Below are 25,307 nucleotides of genomic sequence, written 5' to 3'. Positions count from 1 at the left end.
TTGCGAATAAATACCGTGGTATTTTGTATGTTATAGTAAGAACAATACAATTTAACATAGCTGTTTTCGCCAAATGATTTGAGTGGCCACATGCGGCTTAAAGAAACAGGTCCTCCTATATACTATTGTACAGTTATTTACGCAACTTTAGTTGTGATAAACGTTAGAATTTTGCATATATATATATATATATATATATATATAAGAAATGGAGCAGAGCGCATATATGCTATGACGCAACGAACAATGATTTGAGAAAAAAAACGAAGAGCTCTGCTCCATTTCTTGGCAAGGCTGCACACACTTCAGTCTCATTCCCAATTTGACAAGCACTTGATAATATTCTCACGCAGTATTCCCAATTTAACCTGGTCTTTACATCACCTGCTAACGTGTTAATTTAACCGTTTTTAGAATGGCCCACAATTTTTGGTTTATATAATCACATAGCCTGCACTGGAATAGCGAATGGAGGTTCCGTGCAGTTACTTTGTTTAAATGCCAGGTAGGCTACACAGTTTGTAAAGCGGATGTGCTTCATTTTTAAGAATTTAACAATAAAGAGGCATGAGAAAGCTGGGATCATCTTTTAAAGTGGCAAGTAAAACACTGTTCTCACACGCAATTGTGCAATGACTGGGCTTATAAGAACACGTTTCACTAGGCTTTGTAGGCCAGGATTTCCCAAACTCAGCCATGGGGCCCACCCTGGGTGAACTTTGTTTTGCCTTAGCACTACACAGCGGATTCAAATAACCAATTCATCAAGCATTGATTATTTGAATCCGCTGTGTGGTGCTAGGGAAAAAAACTAAATGTGTAGTATGGGGAACCCTGCTGTAGGCTATGGGCTTTCCAACCACGTTCCAGGAGTCTTGGGCCTATAGGCTACATTAGTAGAGTTATTTGGCCACTTTAGTTGTGATGCAAAACATATCGGCATATCATTTGAAAATGTTGCCAAGAAAAATGCATGAACTATGCATCATTCACAAGATATTATGTTCACACCAGTCAGACAATTTTCTATTTAATCTAGTCTTTCCCAGTGCTTAATTTGAGCCAGATCCCACCGGAACAAGACCTGACACCTCTCCCGTTTTAGACTTTCGTTCCAGACCCTATTTGGCCGGATCCGGTACCTCATGGTATGAAAAATATTCACTTTTTACAATACAGAATTCGTAATAAAAGCGATTAAAGTTCCTTTGACTTGCCTCTTTGTCAACTTCCTCCCAGGGCACACTGCCTCAGTGCTAACAATATAACATTGGTTCATAAGCACATGATTACTGCATAAAATAGCTGCAGAATCAGAGGCATTCAGGGAAGTTAGGGAGGGACATAAATTAAGTTACTTACATTGTGTCTGCCAACACCCCTGGGATAAATGTACATTTGCTGCGGCATTATGACAACTCCGCAACAATGGTACAGATTAACTGAGCAGGTCTTGGTGATCTTAAATATTTAGCAAACTCCATGACCGTAGCTAAAGGAAATGCACGCTGGGCCGGGCATGCCGAGCTTGTGAAGTGAGCACTACTGGAGCAGGCGAGAAGGCCAATGCTCCAGCCTTTGGAAAACTCACTAGGCGCTCCAGTCAAATTGGACACACTCCGCTCACATACTCTGGTTTGAAAAAAAAAAAACACGAGACAAAACCTACATTTCAGTCACAATCATGAAGTTCAGCCTCCTTTAAAACTTCTACTTCCAATTCTTTGAAAGAATAGTAGAGCGCAAGTGCAGTAGTCATTTCAAATCTCGCCGCACTTTTCGAAGGCAACTTTCTTTTGTTTTCACCATCTGGAGAATCAGCAGCAGCCTCCACCAAGCACTGTTCATCTCCCAGTAGACTTAAAAACGCAATCTCCTGCAACACTACACAAGCCTGTCTAAACCAAACCCTCCCTTCACTCCCAGAAAGCTCACTCACTTAAGACACGTCAGTTAACTAGCCTAGCGCTATCCTCATTAGCCATGCTAAACCCCCTCAGACATCAGCGTCGACCCAAAACAGCCACAGTCAGATTAGGAACTCAAACCAGGGGTGTTCCACCCCTCCGCTGACAATGCAGACTCTAGTCACATATTTTGTCATAGGTTACAGTGGTGAATAACTTTGTAGGGAAAGTTGTGGTGGAGTAGAATTAGCATAGCAGAGCCTGACACTGTGCTGGCTGGCTGTATGGGGCTTGTTAGGAGCTTTTATTGGGCCCGAGTGGGCAGCCTTGGTGCTCAGCAGTAGCCCCATCAATATTCTGCCGTGCTCAGGGCTGCCAGAAAGACAGCGGGTCATTACTGAGGAAGAATTTGATGCGAGAAAATGTGTTTCTCCCCTTACTGTCCTTCCTAAACACACGAGACAGCATTTCTCACATGGTCTCGGCCACTAGCAACACTCCCAATGTGGGTACCATTAAAGTACACACTGGACAGGAAACAAAAGTTTGGCTACATCCGAGTACACAGCATGCGTTAACTAAAAGGGAACATATAAAAAAACGAAACTAGGAAAACATATTTAATAAGGGGCAATTGAATGTATATATTATGTGAATTTGCCTGTGCTAGCCTTGACAAACAAGATATTACCGCCTAACAGCAGGATGTATTGAAAAATATATCTAAAAACAAGAACAGAGCGAACATTAAAGCGATCTACAGTTGTCTCTGGCATAACATGCTGTAAACCCCCTTGAGACAGCTGGCAGAGTATGATTCTCTCGCTCTTCCCATTAACAGGCGTTGTATTGTTCTGTCCCTGTGATCCTTTAATGCTGTCCAATCGAGCCCGGACTATCTTGAAGGGATTTGGCCAAGGCTGATTTGGGGAGGTTTAAATAATGTCGGATTTGCATCAGATTCCGAGATTGAGTCAAAGCTGATCAGAGCCCTCCCCTAACCCTCAACCCCATGACAGGCTTCTGCCCTCTCGACTGGGGAAGATGGGGCAGATGCTTCAGTGGGGGGAATTGTGATGGTGGATCGGGGTTAACAGTGGTCACATGACAAGTGTGGAAAAGACATCAGCAACTGTTTGATCTGTTGGGCTGAGCCTCGACCATGAGCTGAAGGGGATCAGCTGGTAGCACACGTTTCAGCAGGGAGGCTGGTTGCCAGGCAAAATCCCCCCATCAAAGGAATGACCCAGGAAGGAACCACCGAGGCAGGGATCCCTCAGCAGTCAAGGGGGAAGGCTGTGAGTCAATGTATTGAACATTACCACAATCAGTCACTGTTTCAACGGCTGATGCTAATGTTTACACCGGATTCTCCTCCTGAAATGCTAAGAGTCACTCAGACAAAAATAAATTGTGTAAAACAAGCTTATGAGACAATGGGAAGTGGAACACTTGGTTTATTACCCCCTAGGAGAGGCATTTGCAGAATTTATTACGTAGTCACAATTAGAGGTCGGCCGATTAATTAGGGCAGATTTCAAGTTTCCATAACAATCAGTATTTTTCCACCTTTATTTAACTAGGCAAGTCAGTGAAGAACACATTTTCAATGACTGCCTAGGAACTGTGGGTTAACTGTCTTGTTCAGGGGCAGAACGACAGATTTTTACCTTGTCAGCTCAGGGATTCGATCTAGCAAACTTAGTTTACTGGTCCAACACTAACCACCTGCCTTGCACTCCACGAGGAGCCTGCCTGTTACGCGAATGCAGTAAGAAGTCAAGTTGCTAGCTAGCATTAAACTTCTTATAAAAAACAATCATAATAACTAGTTAAACTAGTAATATCATCAACCATGAGTGGTTATCTAGCGTGTCCGGCGTTGCATATAATCGATGCAGTGCGCATTCGTGAAAAAGGACTGTTGTTGCGCCAACATGTACCTAACCATAAACAATGCCTTAAAATCAATATACAAGTATATATTTTTTAAAGTATATATTTTTAAACATGCATATTTAGTTAGGGAAATGGTGTCACTTCTCTTGCAACAGAGTCAGGGTATATGCAGCAGTTTGGGCCGCCTGGCTCGTTGCAAACTAATTTGCCAGAATTTTATGAATTAACATTGAAGGTTGTGCAATGTAACAGGAATATTTAGATTTATGGATGCCACCCGTTAGATAAAATACGGAACGGTTCCGTATTTATCTGAAAGAATAAACTTGGTTTGCGATGAGTTTCCGGGTTCGACCATATTAATGACCCAAGGCTCATATTTCTGTGTGTTATGTTATAATCATATAGTTTATGATTTGATAGAGCAGTCTGACTAAGCGATGGAAGGCACCAGCAGGCATTCATTCAAACAGCACTTTAGTGCGTGCTGCCAGCAGCTCTTCGCAATGCTTCAAGCATTGCGCCGTTTATGACTTCAAGCCTATCAACTCCTGAGTTTAGGCTGGTGTAACCGATGTGAAATGGCTAGCTAGTTAGCGGGGTGCGCGCTAATAGCGTTTCAATCGATGACATCACTCGCTCTGAGACTTGTAGTTGTTCCCCTTGCTCTGCATGGGTAACGCTGCTTCGAGGGTGGCTGTTGATGTGTTCCTGGTTCAAGCCCAGGTAGGAGCGAGGAGAGGGACGGAAGCTATACTGTTACACTGGCAATACTAAAGTGCTTTTAAGAACATCCAATAGTCAAAGGTATATGAAATACAAATGGTAGAGAGAGAAATAGTCCTATAACAACTACAACCTAAAACTTACCTGAGAATATTGTAGACTCATGTTAAAAGGAACCACCAGCTTTCATATGTTCTCATGTTCTGAGCAAGGAACTCAAACGTTAGCTTTTTTACATGGCATATATTGTACTTTTACTTCCAACACTTTGTTTTTTCATTATTTATACCAAATTGAACATGTTTCATTATTTATTTGAGGCTAAATTGATTTTATTGATGTAATATATTAAATTAAAATAAATTCATTCAGTATTGTTGTAATTGTCATTGAAAATAAATAGGCCGAATTGGCTATGAAAAATCATCATCGGGCGACCTCAAGTCACAATACCAAGCCAAATGTTAAAATGGGCAGCGCAACAGGATGCATTGCCAGGCATCAATGTGAATGAGGGGGAGAGCGCTCGAGACTGAAGGGGAGGATGAGAGGGACTGAGCTGGGAAGCTGCATGGTGTTGAAGCGGTTGTGAAGCGTCAGCTGGCAAAGTGAGGCGTCATGTGTGGTGGCTGAAATAAAATTTAAAAAAATGTAAGTGTCTTGGGGGGCCTCCAAACGCTGAGCTATACACATTCATTTCCCTACTTAAACACTGGGAGAGATGAAAGAAGTTCGATCTCCCCCTTTCTCTGTTGAGCCAGGTCTGAGGGCATCCCCCAGCTGCCTGAGCCTGGCCCTCGCAGTCCCTTGGCCAGGCCAGAGCCGTGTGAACGGCTAATTACCACTCACACCCCAGTGTGTCTCTGTAGGGCCCAGAGAGAGGGGGGGGGATATACTGTACCCGGCAGCAGCAGCACAAACAGCAGCTTCACACTCCATAATTTCCTACTTCTCCAACTAAAAGGATTAGGGGGGACCTTCAAACAGAGGGTGAGAACCACGGCACATTCTGGAGAACCACGGCGGATGAATGCCTCTAGGAGACGGGGGAAACACGCCAAACCCTGCAACCCACCCCCAAAGGATGTGGTACGCAATCAGATTGATTAAGAAAACTTTTTTTTTTTTTTTAGGTCAATGGGGTTCATGTGGGACCAAACTTCTCACTAGACCTAAATGCAAAGGGTACAATTGGTGACCTGTAGACAAATTGGGCCGGTGCATGCTAACTTCTCAAAGTTGCAGTTTGTGATTTTTATACTGGTTCCATCAGACTGGGGACTGAGCCTGACTGGGGCCTTTCAGTCACTTTCCAGTTGGCTCTGCGGCTACACCGCCTCGCGCCTAATTGACTACAGTGCTGCCTTTTCACTGCACTCCCCATCCCTCAGTTTTAGCAGGTTGGTGGCACGCTCACATGAAAGACCCCATGAAAGAATAACGTTATTATTATTATGGCGATATGAATCTTTCCCCAACGTTGCATTCTTTTCCTCCCTCCCTTTCACTCTCAGAGTTCGTGACCAGAATCCCAACAATGCGGGAACAGCGGGGAGGGTGGAAATGAAGGCTGCTCTGTCTCTTGCATTGCATAAATGTCTCAGATTCCCAGCTCAATCATGTAAATACCAGCAGCTCCTCAAACACCTTCTGTCTGCAGTTTAGAAAATCTCCAGTAAGAGAAGGAACCATCACAACACTGATATGGGTAGAAAAACGGGTTATGCTCATAACTGACGCATCAGAATAATTTTTTAAAATCAGGACTGCGTCAAATAATACTGTGTACATTTCCAATTTGGCCATTATCGGAATATTTGGGGACAGAAAATAAACAAACACTACTCAAAAAATAGACTCCGCTGCTTACTAGAACAAGCACACTCCGGATACCGAGGAAAATGTGTCTGTTAGCCCCAGAAACGTCAACCCTATGACCGCACCATGCAAATGTCTGGGTCAATGAGACACACAATCAAAAGTATGTGGACACCTGCTCTTCGATCTCCTAATTCCAAAATCCTGGGCATTAATACGGTGTTGGTCTCCCCTTTGCTAGAACAGCCTCCACTCACCTGGAAAAGCTTTCCATTATATGTTGGAACATTGCTGCGAGGACTTGCTTCCATTCAGAAACAAGAGCATTAGTGAGGTCGGGCAATGAGGTTGGGCGATCACGCCTGGCCCAGTCAGCTTTCCAATTCATCCCAACGGTGTTCGATGGGGTTGAGGTCAGGGCTCTGTAGAGGCCAGTCAAGTTCTTCCACGCCGATCTCAAAACATTTGTATGGACCTCGCTTTGTGCACGGGGACATTGTCATGCTGAAACTGGAAAGGGTTTTCAAACGGTTGCCACAAAATTGAAAGCACAGAATCGTCTAGAATGCCATTTTATGCTGTGGCGTTAAGACTTCGGTCACTGGTACTAAAGGGTCCTAGACCGAACCATAAAAAGTAAAAAAAAGTTTAAACTAGCCCCAGAACATTATTCTCTCCTCCAGCAAACTGTACAGTTGGCACCATACATTGGGGCAGGTAGTGTTCTTCTGGCATCCTCCAACTGCAGATTAGTCAATTGGACTGCCAGATGGTGAAGCGCAATTTATCACTCCACAGAACGCATTTCCACTGCTACAGTCCAATGGGGAGAGCTTTAAAACACTCCAGCTGACGCTTGGCATAGCGCATGGTGATCTAAGGCTTGTGTGTGGCTGCTCAGCCATGGAATCCCACTTCATGAAGTTGCCCACAAACAGTTTTTGTGCTGACGTTACACTCAGAGGCAGTTTGAACTCTGTAGCAACCGGGGACAGACAATTTTTATGAGCTGCGTGCTTCAATACTTGGCATTGATGTTCTGAGCTTCTGTGGCCTATCACTTCGCGGTTGAGCTGTTGTTGCTTCTAGAGGTTTACGCTCCACAATAACAGCACTTAGTTGACCGGGGCCGATCGAGCAGGGCAGAAATGTTACAAAAACTGACTTGAAAAGGTGGCATCTTGTCACACATTGAAAGTCACAGCTCTTCACTCAGGCCATGCTGACAATGTTGGTCTATGGAGATGGCATGGCTGTGTGAATCCAACTACACCGTTTCTTGCGATATGAAACAAGTTGCATAGCGTTAGTAATGTTATCCATGCTCCAATAAGGTTAAAGAAAGGTTAGGCTAAATTCCACAAGGAAATCTAATTTAACCCTACCCGATAAAGAGGTTCATAAAAATCTTCGAGGGCCTCGTGTGGTATCAAAGGTGTGATGAACTGAAAGCTGAAGTGTCTGGGCCACAGAGACAAGGTACTTCAATGGAGGATACAGTGGTGAAAGGCAGGCTTTTTAAACCGCAGAGAGTGAGATGGAACATTGAGTGAACGAGCAGGCATGTTTGCCAGCCAAGATAAGTCCCATTAAAACCAAAGCACAGTAAACAAAGAGAAGTCTGTCGCTATACATTATGCATCGACATTGTACAAATGTTATCCTGGCACCCTAGCTAACGTGATAAAATGGAGCTGCACGGGAATATATATATTTTCCTCTATGCTCCGCTTGGAGAGGCAATACTAATTAAGGTTGGAAAAAATACATGTGCAAATTTGAGAGAAAGAAGCGCAACACATGCTACTCCCCTATTTTAGCTTAGACCAGTGATCAACTGATCGATCTTCAACACATTCCTATGTCTCGTGCTGTTGGTGCTAGGTGCACCAGATTCAGCTGCCCAGTGTGCCAGGTAGGCGAAGTGTTCCCATTTTGAACCATATCACGTGTCTGAAGGTTCAAACTGACTTCCCAGCAGGCCAGGAGAGCAAATCAAGTGCACTATAGGCCTACCGCTGTCCAATCGGATGGCATAGACTACCGTGTCTGCAGTAACATAACAGGGTTAAAAAGCAAGCTAAAGCAAAATTTAAACAGAGAAACTTTTAAAACAATGACTAGAGACTTATAATACAGCAGAGAGCTACTGTAAAATAAAATGGATTTAAACATATGCTCACTCAGCTGTGCCTCAAGTAATACAACTGATTTAATATCGGTGTGATCAAGTAAATGTAAACTAAAATTTGCTTGAATTGGCAGGGCAATTCAAACCAAGCCAAGATGCAGTGGTGATGTATTGGGACTATAGCCATCTGCACAAAACTCATTTCTACAGTACTATTTTTTATCAGGTTAACGTTGCATAGGCTGAGCGGTACTGATCTAGAGTAAAAAAAAAAAAGAAGGTTGGTGACCACCGATTTAGACCCACAGAAGGGAGGTTGTGTCTATTCTGTAGTGATAAAATGCTGCACATTCGTGATAAGCAGAGATCATCAACACAGTTCCTCCCTATTCCCTGCCATCTACCAATCCCAGTGCACGGAAGCAGAGGGCCAGGTAAAGTGTGGACAGAATCCCTGGCTAATCGGGGAACGCATTTTTCACGCTGTTCGTGCGCTCTCTACTGGTGTGAAGAGACTCCAAACAGGGGCCTTGAGCCGGCGCCCATCGTGCGTTTGAAGTCTCTGCCAGCAAGCAACAGATTAGCATCTAGTCCAGAGAAATGGGCCCTTTCAATTGTTATTTCCTTTAGGGCTGCAGTGCCAGAAATCTCTATAATAAGGTTGGGCACAGTGTGAGAGTTGAACAGCTGCTGGGGATAAATGGGGGGAAATGAGAGATTTAAAGGGTAACAACTCACCTGATGTGATTGACCACTGTTTACCATTACTCAAGAAACTCAGATCCACAGTCAATGATATTGGCAGAATTGTCAAAAGGGGCCAGTGGTTTCCTCTGGTAAAATGGAAAACAATCCATTCCTATTACCCTAGCGGTTAGAGTTAATTAACGAGGATGTTTCATACTTCAAACAGCTACTTATTGGAATGTGCTTAATGCCAAGTGTGGCACGGTAAGCCTCGAATTGCTAACTAGGACTAGTGAGCAGGGTGCAAGAACCGATAAACTGCTGGAACCAGCAGGATGATAACGGGATCCAGAGAGTCAGTGGAGGAGAGGGCAGGCCTTTCCCCAGGGCAGCTCTGTCCAGTCACAGATGTCAGTTTAGAACCTTGATGCTTCAACTGTGAAGTGGGGACGAAAGAGGGGATTGAGCCAGGCGTATGGCAGATTGCCACGAGCTCGTGACGCGGTGATGTGAAAGTTAGAAAAGCAATGGAATGCAAGCTACAGACAAAGGAATTCTGGTTGGAACATTATTGAAGATTTATGATAAAAACATCCTAAAGATTAATTCTATACTTCGTTTGACATGTTTCTACGACCTGTAATATAACTTATTGTCCGACCTTTCAGCTGGACTTGCACGCGCGTTTGGATTTGTTTACCAGACGCCCTAACAAAAGGAGGTATTTGGACAAATTAACTTTACCGAACAAATAAAACATTTGTGAAACTGGGATTCCTGGGAGTGCATTCTAATGAAGATCAAAGGTAAGTGAATAATTATAATGCCATTTCTGACTAATGTTGACTCCACAACATGGCGGATATCTCTTTGGCTGTTTTAGTCTCTGAGCGCCGTACTCAGATTAGTGCCTGGTATGCTTTTTCCGTAAAGTCTTTTTGAAATTGACACAGCGGTTGCATTAAGAGCCAGGGTGGAAGGTGGAATTGAAAATCTACTTGGCGATAGAGCTTTAAGCCACACTAGCAACATCTACACGGTGTTTCCTGATACAAGATGTTGCCATGGGCAGACCTGAAGAAAACACATTTAGCTGCTTCCGTCGGTCAGGCGAATATCGTGTCATCAGCCACTGAGTGGAGGGTTGGGGGCTTACAGGCTGGGGAACTAGAAGGCTCTCATTTCCCATGATCCCTTTTCTCCAAGCCCTGAGGCAGCGGTTTGAGTCGGGGTGATACGCCGCTCTAAAACTGGGGTGGTTTTGACCTGTGCTCCGGCCAGTTACCAGGAGAGGCCAGGCAGGTACATTACTGGGCCTTCTCAAACCATTATAGTTCCAAACAAATAAACACCACTAGACTATGTGTACCGCATGAATACCAGCCGCCATGTCCTTGCGGGCTACATCCCATACAAGGCAGGGAATTATTTTTATCTGACCCAAAAGACAATACTTATATGCAAGTAAACATCATTAATAGGAGAGGCACCGTGGGTTGGAAACAGCCAGATGGCATTTGATACTCATTTGTCATACAATGGCTAATGTGGAGGTGCGAACAATGATGCACTAGAAGGAAGAAAAGGTGTTTATTCGATCACGGAGAACTGAGCTGGCCGTGAACAGGCTCCACTAGGCTGACCTGTGCTGCGTGTTCCTGGCTGAGCTGCTGGAGGCGAGAACTTGGCGGACGTGGCACACGACAACCCGCTGACCACACCGCCTGGCATACATTACAGACCATCTGTCACCCAAGCAATACATCCCCGATCTTTCCTCGGTGGAAAGACTGAAGGCCGACTAAGGGAGAGGGAGGTCAAATCTGGCACTGGGGTCTGGAGCTAGTGCGACTGTGCAATTCTGAGTCTCCTACGGTGAAGAGAAACTGCAGAAGCGTGCTATCACGCAAGACAACATGGTGTCTGAAGATAGCGGTTAACAATAAACTAATCTGACACAAAACAATGTACAAGGCCAAAAGACCAACAAAGAGGGGGACAGAGAGAAAGAAAAAAAAAGGCAGCGAGAAGACAGTCACTGCCATGAAGCAAATGTAGAATAAGGTTGGGGCTGCTCTGTTCAAGTTGCTAATACAGTCACTTTGTTCAGGGAGCGACGCCGCAAGCTTTGTGGGGGCGCAGTGCATCGTCTCCCTCTCCTCTACCCCTCCTTTCCTGGCCTTTCATGGTTTTCCAGAGGATCCAGGAGGACAGGGGAGAGAGTGCAGCCGGCTGACTCTTTTAAAACTTGTGCCTCCGAGCAGTGGCAGAATTGAAACAAAACAACGAGGCGCTAACAATGATGGCAGCTAACCGCGCCTACGCAATGGATTGAACTTTGCTGAGCTCCCAAGTCACAACTTCAAATGATAACTCCTAACCCTCTCGTGTTTTATCTCAAAATGCCTGAGGACAAGGGTCCTCACAACAAACAGACAAATAAACTGAAATGCAAATGAGGATGCAAAATAACTATCCCAGATGCTTCCCTTCAAGCTCAAAGACACTGAACAATGCAGTGTAATGTGCTAACAAGTGTAGCCCATTTCTCTCTTAATACCATACAAGTAGGTAGGGCAGCGAGGGTTGCCTACAGTTGCACCGACTTTGAGGTATGATAAATAAATGACATACTAGCAAACACATTTCTTTCTGGGAAAATTATCTGTGGTGTGCGAAGCGTGTCTATGAAGAGAAGCCCTTCAAATAGACGCCAGCGGTTTGGGGAGCCAATGAGGATTAATTAGACCCATAACAACGTCCAGCAGACAGCTCTGTCAATCACTCAACCTGCCGCCTGTGCCAGTGTCACCTTGGCTTCCATCATCTGCCAACCCTTCCTTCCCAGTAAAATAGAGGATCTACAATAGATCTAAATGAGCTGCCTGTCAACCAACACAGTAAACACCCCTACTGATGTTTGCAAGTGGCTAAGGGGAAGGGGTGTTGGTTTGTACTGTATGATGGGGTTGATGGCACAGAGGACAGAAGAAAAAAAATGTTTCCCACAACGTATCAGGTTATTAACAGATGTGAAAAGCTAATTACTGTGCTGGAAAGAATCCGAGACGCTACCTATTCTCTCCCTCCATCTAGGTCTCTGGAATATTCAGACCAACATGGGCTCCTGGATTCAATTAGCAAGAAGTCGTTTAGACCCATCTCCCACAGCAATCGTTACTACCGGAGATTAACCAAGCGTGTTGCCAATGGCACCAAAGTAATCGACACGGGGCTTTGGCCTCTGCCGCAGTTAGAACAACGCAATATTCAAAAAAGCCCAGGGAGTATCTTCAGATGGGCGATGGCCACACTGACAGCCGTGGCCAATTCTGAACACAAAAAAATAAATAAAAATAAATGGAAAATGACACTACGCCACCCCTACCTGTGCTGTATTAAACAACATGAAGGTCCTGCTGAAAGAAACATCAGAAACTGTGTGTGTGGGGGGGGGGGGGGGAACTAAAATAGACCATTGTAGTAAAAAAATCACCAGTCTAGAAATAGACAAGCTCAGCTTTAGCCCAAAAATGTGTAAGCCTACGAATCCTTGCCGTCCCTGAGAGGTAAGAAAATAACCTCTGCTAATATCCAATACTGGGGAGCTGGTTTTCCATGGGACATTACGTGCGTGGGTCTTACCATGGGAGGCAGATGGCCAGAGTGCTGGGGGACAGGGAGACATTAATTGATCGTCACGGTCGGGCATCTGAGCAGACGATTTGAGAGCGAAGCCTCCAGTCTTTTACAGCGAGGAGAGGGTCGTTAAGGGGCTGAGCGCCATCCATCAATTAAGCAAACAAATATAACAGTCAAGTAAAGCAAACTGATAAAATTAGGCCATTACATGGCAGTAACTTAATGTGAATGCATGCATTCTTCTGTACTGCCCTCCAATTCAAACCACAGGTTATCAATGTGGTTCAAGTTCAGAGACCGAGATTGCAAAATGCTGATTTGGCAGTCAATTAACAATTTCTTTGTGGATTTATGTCCTCTGGGTTATTTTCTTGCTGGAAAATCCACATGCAGCCAACTGTCAGACTCCTGGGCTGGCACAAGTTTAGCACATCCGGTCAGAGTGCAGAGGCATCTGCGGTCCTGCCCTCGATTGCACTCTGAACCCTCAGCGGATACAACCTCGTATTGGCATCTCGCTATAAATCTATCTTTAACCTGAACATGAGTTGGCAGCCAGCGGGCGACAATGTTTAAAGACCACTCTGCAAGATAAACACCATGGCCAATAAATTCTGCACAATTCATTCGTATAAAACTAAAACGTGTGTAAGTGCAACCCAATTAGAATGCATTGTGTTTAACCTGCTGAGGACAGATCTGAAAGGCGCTGCATCTGCATTGGCCGTGCAGCATTTACGGTGATACCTCTGCAGAAATCAGCTGCCGCCAAGGGAGGAAGTTTGTGTTTATACAGGACCTCCCACCCTCAACCGTCGCTCGGTGAGGCGGAACGGCGCATGAGTCGGCCTCTGCAGTTGCGTCACACCCTCCATGCAAAGCCGCCGACCACATTTTTGGATCAAGCTAAAAAAAAAAAAAATGGCTTTAGGTTCTCTCAGCGAATGGAGAATCTGTTTCTGATCTCTTTTGGGCAACACTGCTTTGATCATCCCCTGCCCGCTTTTAGATACTCACCCCAACCTTCATCCTGAGTGCCAATTAATCTATTCCTCGGTCACTGGGGCAGGAGGATCACACAGTGAATCTAACCATGTAGCCTTCGACTAGGGTGGCACACAGGACTAGCGCTGAAGCTCTGCAGGGTTAGCAAGTGCAGCAGGCAGTGTTTAGGGCCTTATACCCAGTAGTCATGACATGAGAGCAAGGCTCTGTGGCACTTCAGCATCAATATGGGGTGGAGGGGAGAGACTGGGGAGGGGGGGGGCTAGATCAGTGGTTTAAATCCACACTTGAAAGAGCAGCTCAATGAAGCTCCACCTCCCATCGTTTGTAGTCTCATCTCCTCACGAGTTTGCAGGATGTTGAAAAGTTTTCCGGATCAGGGAGCTGCCGCAAGGCAGAATCACTGAACCTTTGCCACTTCCCATCAGCACCCTCTCCTTGCCATTAGGCAAGGTATCTGGCGTGTGGGGTGGTCTAGAGACAAGGGACGGGGTCATAAGTGACATACACCCGTAACCCCTTTTCAATATCAGCCAACAAAATCAACTAGAAGTGGGGTTTGGATACCATTTAAATGTAAAACTACCATAAAAAAATATATAGCATACATTTCACCACTAACAAGACAAGGCTAAAATAGCTATTGGCTCAAGGTCAAACTGACAACTGTGGTCTGCATCTCATCCTTCTGTCAGGACAAGGACCCCAGGCCGGACTGACGAAAAGCTTTTCCTTAGAGGACCTCGAAAAGATTGTGACCCCATTTGTTCCCCAGGCAATTTAATAAAGACGATTTCACACTGTCAAATGTGGTGAAGATGCCGTTCATTAAAAAGTGAGTCGCAGGATTGAGATTGCTATAGCTTTAATCCAATTAAGGGTAGCGCGATAAAGAGAATTTACTGCCAGCCAAGGCTGCCCACCCACCCACAGTGACAATGACAACACGAGAGGAGGAGAGCGCGAGCCCCTGGGGGACTTCATGGGGAGATAAACCCCAATGAGCCTGGGAAGCCAGAAGGGGCTATAAAACCTGCTACTAGAACTTTGCTCGCTTACGCATGAGAGCATAACGTAGGATACATTTCTATAGAATCATATTTCTGGTGACACTCCGCTAGACTATAAGCGTGGCTCTTCGCAGCCGATGACTTCAGAGGGGAAGTTAGGGGTGAGCAGCGCATACAGGTGTTTATTTAATCTGCCTCAAACTTTGGCTGACCGTGACTTATGCTGAATCACCCATATCAGTCGGTGCCGTCACTCGCCGCAATATCCTCTGGTGGCGTATGCCGGGGAGAGAGGTTTAAAAGCCCCTTCGAAACAGAAAGTGACAACTGGAGGATAAAGGATTAATCTCAAAACAAGGGAGAAAGTTAGTGAGCCGAGGCTTTATTCGCCGTTGCCATTTTGGACTGAAGCGATTCAAGTGATGCCAGGGCTCTGGTAGAGAGTGCAATCAAACTGCACCAGAGGGCCCCTGCGTGGTGGCGTGTCCATCCTCTGAAATAAACCAGATTACGATTGAGCAGGCCAGGCCTGCTCAGCCTTGGCCCAGTTTCAGGGGCCAGCGCCACAGCCACCTCGCCTCCTGACCGGGGGAAATCGGGAGGTGCAGCTGTCCGGCCGGTCTGTTCACCACAGGCAACCAGGCACTGCGGCCACGCAGTCCCCACCTCCCTGACGGCCATCTCCGGACACATGGGAGGAAGTGTACACGGGGAAATATGGTGCTCATACTCACAGGTCACTTACTGTTGTCTGTTTTTACTACTGGTTTGAGATTAAGTGACACGCCTTGTTCTAGTCATATCCAGGCAAACCGGCTATAAAAAAGACACGCTTCAGTTTGTTCTAAATTAAATGTTTACAGCTACCTCATTGTAATACAGACCATACATACAATGAACACAAATATAAAAAAAGCAACATGTAAAGTGGCTGTCCCATGTTTCATGAGGGGGAAGGGAAAAAACTATAGCAGCTTATTTTGCACACAAATTGTTTACATCCCCGCTAGTGAGCATTTTCTTTGCCAAGATCATCCATCCACTCGTGTGGCATATCAAGAGGCTGATTAAACAGCATGATCCTTACAGGTGAACCTTGTGCTGGGGACGATAAAAGGCCACTAAAATGTGCAATTTTGTCACAACTATGCCATAAGTTGAGGGAGAGTGCAATTGTTAACCGCAAGAATATCCACCAGAGCTGTTGCCTTAGAATTTAAATGTTAATTTCGCTACCATAAGCCACATCAAGTCATTTTATAGAATTTGGCAGTATTTGGCTTCTCAACCACTAAGACCTCCATATGCGGCTTCTTCACCTGCAGAATCATCTGAGACCAGCCACACGGACAGCGGCTGAAACTGCGGGTTTGCACAATCGAAGAATTTCTACACAAACGGTCAGAAACAGTTTCAAGGGAGTCTCATCTGCATGTTCACCAGAGTCTTAACCGGACTGCAGTTCGACATTTGCTCTGCCAAATTGGTTGTTGATCATTGCTAGACAACCATTTTCAGGTCTTGCCATAGATTTAAGTCAAAAGTGTAACTCGGCCACTCAGGAACATTAACGGTCTTCTTGGTAAGCAACGCCAGTGTAGATTTGGCCTTGTGTTTTAGGTTACTGTCCTGCTGAAAAAGTGAATTGAACTCCTCCCAGTGTCTGGTGGAAAGCAGACAACTATGTTCTCCCAGATTTTGCCTGTGCTTAGCTTCATTACGTTTATTTTTTAGCCTGAAGCTCCCTAGTTCTTAAAGATTTACAAGCCACCACCACGTTTGAAATGGATATTTGTGGTATTCAGTAATGTGATGAATTGCATTTTCTCCAAACATAACGCTGCGTTGAGGACAAGTTAATTCCTCTGCCACATTTTTTTGCAGTATTCCTTTAGTGCCTTGTTGCAAACAGGATGCCCATCTGTCAATTAGGATACTATTGCACAGTAACTACAATGTAGTTACCATCCTCAGCTCTAGCAAAGCCAATACATTCTGTAATGTTTTAGCCTCGGTTTGCTCACCGAGTGAGTCCATGAAACTTATTAAGCACATTATTCCTGAACGTATTTATGCTTGCATTAACAAAGCGGTTGAATACTTGACAAGACATTTCGGCTTTTAATTAAAAAAATGCCAACAATTTTTTTAATCCAGTGACATTATGGGGTATTGTTTGTAGGCCAGTGGGGGGGGGGGGGGGGGGGGGGGTCTAAATTGAATCCATAAATTCAGGCTGTAACAACAAAAAGTAGAATAAGTCAATGGGTGTGAATACTTTCCGAAGGCACTGTATACAAATACAAAAATATATCGCATCCTTTCCCCTTTTGGAGAAAGCTGGGCCTATTCAAATCAATGTACACACTGACTGTGGGCGGAGGTCAGTCAACTGATTAACCCTCGTGGCAGTACTACTCACCGCGGGCACCAGAAGCTTCTTGACCTCCTCCAAGGCTCTCTTCATCTTGATCTCGGAGCGAGTCTGTGTGTCCTCCACCGTGATCAGGACGTGAAGCTCCTCGTTTAGATGCTCCCAGTTGGGCTTGCCTCTGTTCTGTTCCTCCTGTGAAACAAAGAGAAGAGGGAGAGAAGAGCGACATGAGTGGATGTGACAAGCTCGGTTAGAGCGCTGCCGTTTTACATGACATAACACATTTTGCATGCGTTGAAGAAACAGACATGGCGGGACACTAGGCAGCAGCGACATGCCCTTTTTTCCAGGACAACCCCCTTTATTTGATGCCAACGTCAAAAAGGGTGACAGCTATCCCTGTAGCAATTAATATCCGATGATTATGTACAGTTGAAGTCGGAAGTTTACATCACCTCAGTTTCACAATTCGACATTTAATCACAGTAAAAATTCCCTGTCTTAGGTCAGTTAGGATCACCACTTTATTTTAAGAATGTGAAATGTCAGAATAATAGTAGAGAGAAGGATTTATTTCAGCTTTTATTTCTTTCATCACATTCCCAGTGGGTCAGAAGCTTACATCCACTCAGTATTTGGTAGCATTGACTTTAAATTGTTTAGGCTTGTGTCAAACATTGTGAGTAGCCTTCCACAAGCTTCCCACAATAAGTTTTTGGCCCATTCCTCCTGACAGAGCTGGTGTAACTGAGTCAGGTTTGTAGGCCTCCTTGTGCACACGCCTTTTCAGTTCAGCACACACATTCTCTATAGGCTTGAGGTCAGGGCTTTGTGATGGCCACTCCAATACCTTGACTTTGTTGTCCTTAAGCCATTTTGCCACAACTTTGGAAGTATGCTTGGAATAATTGTCCATTTGGAAGACCCATTTGCAACTAAGCTTTAAGTTTCTGACTGATGTCTTGAGATGTTGCTTCAATAAATCCACATCATTTTCCTACCTCATGATGCCATCTATTTTGTGAAGTGCACCACTCCCTCCTGCAGCCAAGCACCCCACAACATAATACTGCGAACCCCGTGCTTCACGGTTGGGATGGGGTTCTTCGGCTTGCAAGCCTCACCCTTTTCCCTCCAAACATAACGATGGACATTATGGTCAAACAGTTCTATTAATGTTTAATCAGACCAGAGGACATTTCTCCAAAAAAATACATTTGTCCCCATGTGCAGTTGCAAACCATAGCCTGGCTTTATGGCGGTTTTGGAGCAGTGGCTTCTTCCTTGCGGAGAGCCTTTAAGGTTGTCGATATAGGACGTTTTACTGTGGATAGATAGTTTGTACCCGTTTCCTCCAGCATATTTGCAAGGTCCTTTGCTGTTGTTCTGGGATTGATTTGCACTTTTCACACCAAAGTACGTTTATCTCTAGGAGACAGAACGCATCTCCTTCCTGAGCGGTGTGACAGCTGTGTGGTCCCATGGTGTTTATAATTGCATACTATTGTTTGTACAGATGAACATGGTACCTTCAGGCATTTGGAAATCACTCCCAAGGATGAACCAGTCTTGGAGGTATACCATTTTTTCCCCTGAGGTCTTGGCTGATTCCTTTAGATTTTCCCATGATGTCAAGCAAGGAGGCACTGAGTGAAGATAGGCCTTGAAATACATCCACAGGTACATCTTCACTCAGTGCCTCCTTGCTTGACATCATGGGAAAATCTAAAGGAATCAGCCAAGACCTCAGGGGGAAAAAAATGGTATACCTCCAATTGACTCAAATGTCAATTAGCCCATCAGAAGCTTCTAAAACCAAGACATTTTCTGGAATTTTCCAAGCTGTTTAAAGGCACAGTCAACTTACTGTACGTAAACTTCTGATCCACTGGAATTGTGAAGTGAATGATAAGTGAAATGTTTTCCCAACAATTGCTTGTGTCATGCACAAAGTAGATGTCCTAACCGACTTGCTAAAACTATAGTTAAGACATTTGGAGTGGTTGAAAGATGAGTTAATGACTCCAATCTAAAGTGTATGTAAACTTCTGACATCAACTATGTACGTAGCAAGAGTTAATCTGACCAACCTATCCAAAAGGAGACCTACCGTGCTGTCGAACAAAAAAAACATGGGTGTTTTAACAAAGGGCCCGAGAGAGCCATTTTACCCCTCTCCGAAAGGGGGCCGCTAAGCACTTTGAGGTGCTAAATTGAGACGCTGGTGAGCTTACAAATGTCAGAATGGCCTTTATTCAAAAACCGACGATCAAGTCGCGAGGAGGCCTTCAACACGGCTAAATAGAGGGCCACTTTAAAGTGCACACAATGGGGCCCAGTATTTGACTGGTGAGGCTGAGTGGGGAAATGGAATAGGTCAATTCAAAATGTAATTCTTCAGACCTGGCTCAAAATCCCCGCACACCTAGCATTTTGAGAGAAGGGAGAGTGGAATATGTCGGCGTAAAATGCAAGGCTCTCCATTCTGACACTCTCCCCCATTACCTGGCTTCTTTTGAGACGTTTTCCGACAGCACTGCACCGCACGGAGGGCTCTTAAAAGCTTTGGGTCACACCACCATGGCAGCTTACTGTCGTGTGTGCTTATATGTAGACATATCTGAGCTCACCATTTCCTCTGTGGCTATGAATTGAGGTTCACAATTCGATTCAAACAAAGACTAGACTAACCTCAAACAGCAGACAATAGAGCCTCAGTAGGAATATGAAACACTATAGCTTCAAATCATGTTATGACAAAAGCAGCAGCAGTCTTAAGCTCTCAGAGAACCATCTCTCCCCGAGCTCTATCATGACAACACATTTCAGCATCAAAACACCACCGCCAAATCTCCAAGGCATTTAGGTCACGGTACAAGGAAGAGGGAAAAATCTAGCTTCCAGCTTTGCTTCCATCTGACTAAAAGCTTAAATTAGGCAGTGTGTGTTAATGTCGTGTCGTCAGTTTCCCCTCTCCAACACACACACACACACACACACACGTTACCCCTGGTGCTCCTCCGATCACTGCTCATTTGTGAACTAGGCATGGTAATTGAGGTGTCTAATTGCTACCCATGCATTGTGAGGCACGGCGGGAGGTCCACCTGACACTTACTAATATGCGGCTCGGCGCGCGCCGTGCCAAGCCAGAGTCAAGTGGCATGCCGCCGCTTGCCCGCCTCCTCTGCCGAGAGAGACGTTGCCATGACTTTCACACAATCTTTTGTCTCTCAAACAAACACAGCGGGAAAATTAAGTTTAATATTCCTCTCGTGTCCTTCAATTCCACAAGAGAAGGGGGGCATAGTTAACAGGCAGAAGCCAAAATTATTTCACAATGAGCTGTTTACTTGTGGCCTATTTTGTAGGCAGCGTGGAGGTGAGTGAAGAGTTTGTGGAGAAACAGACAGGAGCTAACTGTCAGTTGAACCGCCACAACCTCAGAACACCCTGTGGAACTGCACCTGCCACAAACATAATCTCCCATTTCTGAGCACTGGTCATTTTGAGGAGCGTGTGTGTGACTGCGGCAGAGAGTTGGTGAGTAAGTGAACACTACACAGAGAGACAGCCAGAGAGAGCTCAGGTACTGTGGGGATTCACAGTCACACCCCAGGAAGGGCGGAAGCAAGGAAGGCTGGGAGCGGTGCGGAGTGCCACTCTCCCACTGTGGCTCGCTGTGAACAAGGTCGCAGTGTCCTCAAGAGGAAAAAGTGACAGCATGACAAACGGGGGAGGAAGAGTGGTGGGACGGAGGGGGCAGGGCATGTTGGGAAGGCCTTTGAAGAGCGGCGAAATTCTGTTTACTGACATCGGAAACCGGCTGAGAGAGAACTGCCAAGTAATCGAGTTGGCCAAAATATTAAACGTTAAAAAGGGAATGAAAAAAACTAAAACAATTACTTGCTTGTGTGGTGCCCCGAACCTCAAGCTTAGCCCCGCTAAGCTTGAACTCAATAAATCCTCGACCAAGGTTATACACTCAACACTGAAAACGCCACATGGAAAAAAGACCACAGAAATAGCTGACCATATGTCCAGTGTAATTTGACCTGCCCCTTCTTGTTTGTTATATTGGAAGAGGAAAGTTCCACAGCCCTCGACAGGGGTAGCTTGCGTGGTCAGCTGGTGCTAGATTTAATCTGGGCGAGTCTACAATTACTATTTATATCAACACGGTGCCAGAATGCACATTTCACAGCTAAGCGACTGTCTCAAACCAGCTGTCCCTCTCTCGCCCAGTCCCCAAGGGCTCCTCGATGGCACCTCTTAGCAATGGGGTGGATGCACTTCAGTCGCAAATGCCACCGGGCCAAAAGGGACTTGGAAACAGAGGGCAAGACAGAAGAAAGTAAGGCTAGCTATGCCTGGAACAAAGGAGTTGGGTTGTTCCACAAAATGGGATATTACATTTTAAGTACAAATTGTGCACCAATACTGAATATTAAAAGCCTGTTAAATAAAATGAAGTGCCATTTAATTTAGACCACATGGAGAATTCTATAAACATGTTTTTTATATGAATAATGGCTTAGTAAGTGGCAACATTCTGCATTTTGACACCCCTCTCACTTCTAGGTAGATTTTCACCCATTTAATCCCAACATTTCTTCAACCACCATTTAGTGTTGTGCTGTATACTGAAACTTCTTCCGATACTCAAGCATGAAAAACTGCTCGGTACTAGAATGTGTGTCTCAAGGATCAAGTCTCAGCCCAGCCGATGTCCCCCTTTATAGCATGAGTGGACCGTGCCTGCTTCACTTAGCCTGCACGGGGAGCCTAGGTCTGGGCCGCATCATGTTCACTCCCCATTCATACTGAACATGTTAAAACACTAATAAGACGTGGCATGTAGAATCTGCTCACCAAACAAAATATCCATACAGGCTAGAACACTTTACAATGCAAGAAGGTGGCAGTAGCTTCCAGATTTGTACACCACCTTTCCATGCTCGCTTACAGCTGAAGCTCGATTCAATTCACTACCCTAGAACTTCGTTAGAAACACAAAATGTACCGATCGTCACCAAAACTGCATTAATTTAAAAATCAGTCTCACGTCTCTCCCAAATATCTTTTGCCTCAGCGAATTTTGCTCGTGAACTACATCCTTACCGGTTAACTTTTGGGATAGGGGGCAGTATTTACCACATCCGGATGAAAAGCGTGCCCAGAGTAAACTGCCTGCTACTCAGGCCCAGAAGTTAGGATATGCATATTATTAAAATATTTGGATAGAAAACTCTGTTTGAATGATGTCTGTGTGTATAACAGAAATCATATGGCAGGTGAAAACCTGAGAAAAATCCAACCAGGAAGTGGGAAATCTGAGGTTTGTAGTTTTTCAAGTGATTTCCTGTCCAATATACAGTGTGAATGGGGTCAGATTGCACTTCCTAAGGATTCCACTAGATGTCAACAGTCTTTAGAAGGTTGTTTCAGGCTTCTATTGTGAAAGGGGGGACAAATAATACCAGTCACAGTAGATGCCTCAGCTGAAAGCCTTTAGTTGGCCATAAGCGCGAGCTCCGTTCCTGTTCCTTTCCCAAACACAAAGCAATTGTCCGGTTGGCATATTATTGAAGGTTTGTTAAAAATATCCTAAAGTTTGATTATATACATTGTTTGGCATGTTTCTACAAACTAATGGAACTTTGACTTTGTCTGGACTTTGGTGAACTAAATGCACAAACAAAGGAGGTATTTGGATATAAATATGGACTTAATCGAACAAAACAAACATTTGTGGAAGTGCATTCCGATGAAGATCAAAGGTAAGTGAATATTTATAATGCTATTTCTGACTTTGGTTTACTCCACAACATGGCATGTATCTGGATGGCTTGTTTTGGTGGCTGAGCGCTGTACTCAGATTAATAGCATGGTGTGCTTTTGCCGTAAAGCTTTCTTGAAATCTGACAGCAGTTGCATTGAGGAGAAGTTTCTTTAACTTCTTGGTGACAGGGGGCAGTATTTTCACATCCGGATGAAATGCATGACCAAATTTAACTGCCTGCTACTCATCCCAAGAAGATATACATATTATTAGTAGATTTGGATAGAAAGTACCTAAAACTGTTTGAATCATGTCTGTGTATATAATATGTAGCAGGCAAAACCCTGAGGACAAACCATTCAGATGTATTTTTTGGGGTCACTTTTCAATGGGTTTTCAGTGGGAATCCAGATTAAGGGACTTTCTTGCAGTTCCTATCGCTTCCACTGGATGTCAGTCTTTAGAAATTGGTTGAGGTTTTTCTTTTGTGTAATGAAGTACGGCCATCTTGAACGAGGGTCACTGTGTACTGTTAGATAGAGGCACGTGACCAGAAAGCATGCTTCAGATTGTTTTCCTCCAGTATTGAACACAGATCATCCAGTCTTCAATTTTACGTTAAAAATATACCTAAAATAGTATTACAAAAGTAGTTTGAAATGTTTTGGCAAAGTTTATAGATATTTTGTAGTCACGTTGAGCAAGTTGGAACCAGTGTTTTTCTGGATCAAACACTCCAAATACATGGACATTTTGGATATATATATTTAATATTACGATTTTTGTATTTCGCTCTGCAGTTTCACTGGATGTTGTCGTAGGTGTCCCGCTAGCGGTTCATGCGCCCTAACAGGTTTAAGGAGCCCTCTTAACCAGTTATGCATTAGGGGGCGCTATTACATTTTTGGGATGAAAAACATTCCCGTTTTAAACAAGATATTTTGTCACGAAAAGATGCTCGACTATGCATATAATTGACAGCGTCGGAAAGAAAACACTGACGTTTCCAAATCTGCAAAGATATATTATCTGTGAGTGCCACAGAACTGATGCTACAGGCGAAACCAAGATGAAATTTCAAACAGGAAATGCCCCAGATTTTGGAGGTGCTTTGTTCCAATGTCTCCTTATATGGCTGTGAATGCGCAAGGAATGAGCCTACACTTGTCATTTCCCCAAGGTGTCTGCAGCATTGTGACGTATTTGTAGGCATATCATTGGAAGATTGACCATAAGAGACTACATTTACCAGGTGCCCGCTTGGTGTCCTCCGTCGAAATTATTGCGTAATCTCCAGCTGCGTGCATTTTTCCATTTGGTTCAGAGGAGAAACCAAACTGCCACGAATGATTTATCATCGAATAGATGTGAAAAACACCTTGAGGATCGATTCTAAACAACGTTTGCCATGTTTGTCGATATTATGGAGTTAATTTGGGAAAAAGTTTGGCGTTGTAATGACTGAATTTTCGGGGGTTTTTCTTAGCCAAACGTGATGAACAAAACAGAGCGATTTCTCCTACACAAATAATATTTTGGGAAAAACTGAACATTTGCTATCTAACTGAGAGTCTCCTCATTGAAAACATCCAAAGTTCTTCAAAGGTAAATGATTTTATTTGAATGCTTCTTGTTTTTGTGAAAATGTTGCCTGCTGAATGCTAGGCTTAATGCTATGCTAGCTATCAATACTCTTACACAAATGCTTGTGTGGCTATGGTTGAAAGGCATATTTTGAAAATCTGAGATGACAGTGTAAACAAAAGGCTAAGCTTGTGAGCCAATATATTTATTTAATTTGCAATTTTCATGAATAGTTAACGTTGCGTTATGGTAATGTGCTTGAGGCTATGATTACGCTCCCGGATACGGGATTGCTCGACGCAAGAAGTTAAAAACCTGTCAAAAGGGGAACTAAGTTGAAGCGCTTATAAATGATATCACAGTCCAAACTGCTTTTGCCATGTCCAAGCGCTTCTGAATTCCACCTCCATCTTTCCCAAGACGACATTTCTCCAGTTCCTAAAGCACTAGAAGGAACTGCAGTCTAAAAGCTCTCATACAAGCTTCATAAAGCATGAGCAAGCATTGGTTGAATCAAGATGTACCTGGGAAGAGTCACCTCAAAGTCTGTATAACAATCCAAGTGTCCTTGCAGTGCCAAATGTCCAATCATATCAATTGCCAATCCAGGCGTTGAAATTCTGCCCATGAAATTCTGGGCATTGCACTGACGTTATTCCCAACTTCGAACTCAATAGAGCATTCTGCTGAGAATTGCAACACCTACAGAAAGGCCATTGCAGTGAGCCGCATCTGAAGACAT

General features: G+C 44.4%; 1 protein-coding gene across 5 annotated transcripts in view; it reads right to left on the bottom strand.

The window, feature by feature from the left end:
- Positions 1 to 25,307, bottom strand: part of qkia (QKI, KH domain containing, RNA binding a) — an 83,108-nt gene that overhangs the window by 20,618 nt on the left and 37,183 nt on the right. For all 5 annotated transcript variants that reach the window (XM_020500833.2, XM_020500836.2, XM_020500835.2 and 2 more), the window contains exon 4: positions 17,248 to 17,391. In XM_020500833.2, the coding sequence (XP_020356422.1) occupies positions 17,248 to 17,391 (144 nt within the window). The remainder of the gene's footprint in view (positions 1 to 17,247; positions 17,392 to 25,307) is intronic.

This window comes from Oncorhynchus kisutch, linkage group LG14 (genome assembly GCF_002021735.2).
Source record: "Oncorhynchus kisutch isolate 150728-3 linkage group LG14, Okis_V2, whole genome shotgun sequence".
Lineage (NCBI taxonomy): Eukaryota > Metazoa > Chordata > Actinopteri > Salmoniformes > Salmonidae > Oncorhynchus > Oncorhynchus kisutch.
This window is presented reverse-complemented; position numbering and strand designations above follow the sequence as displayed.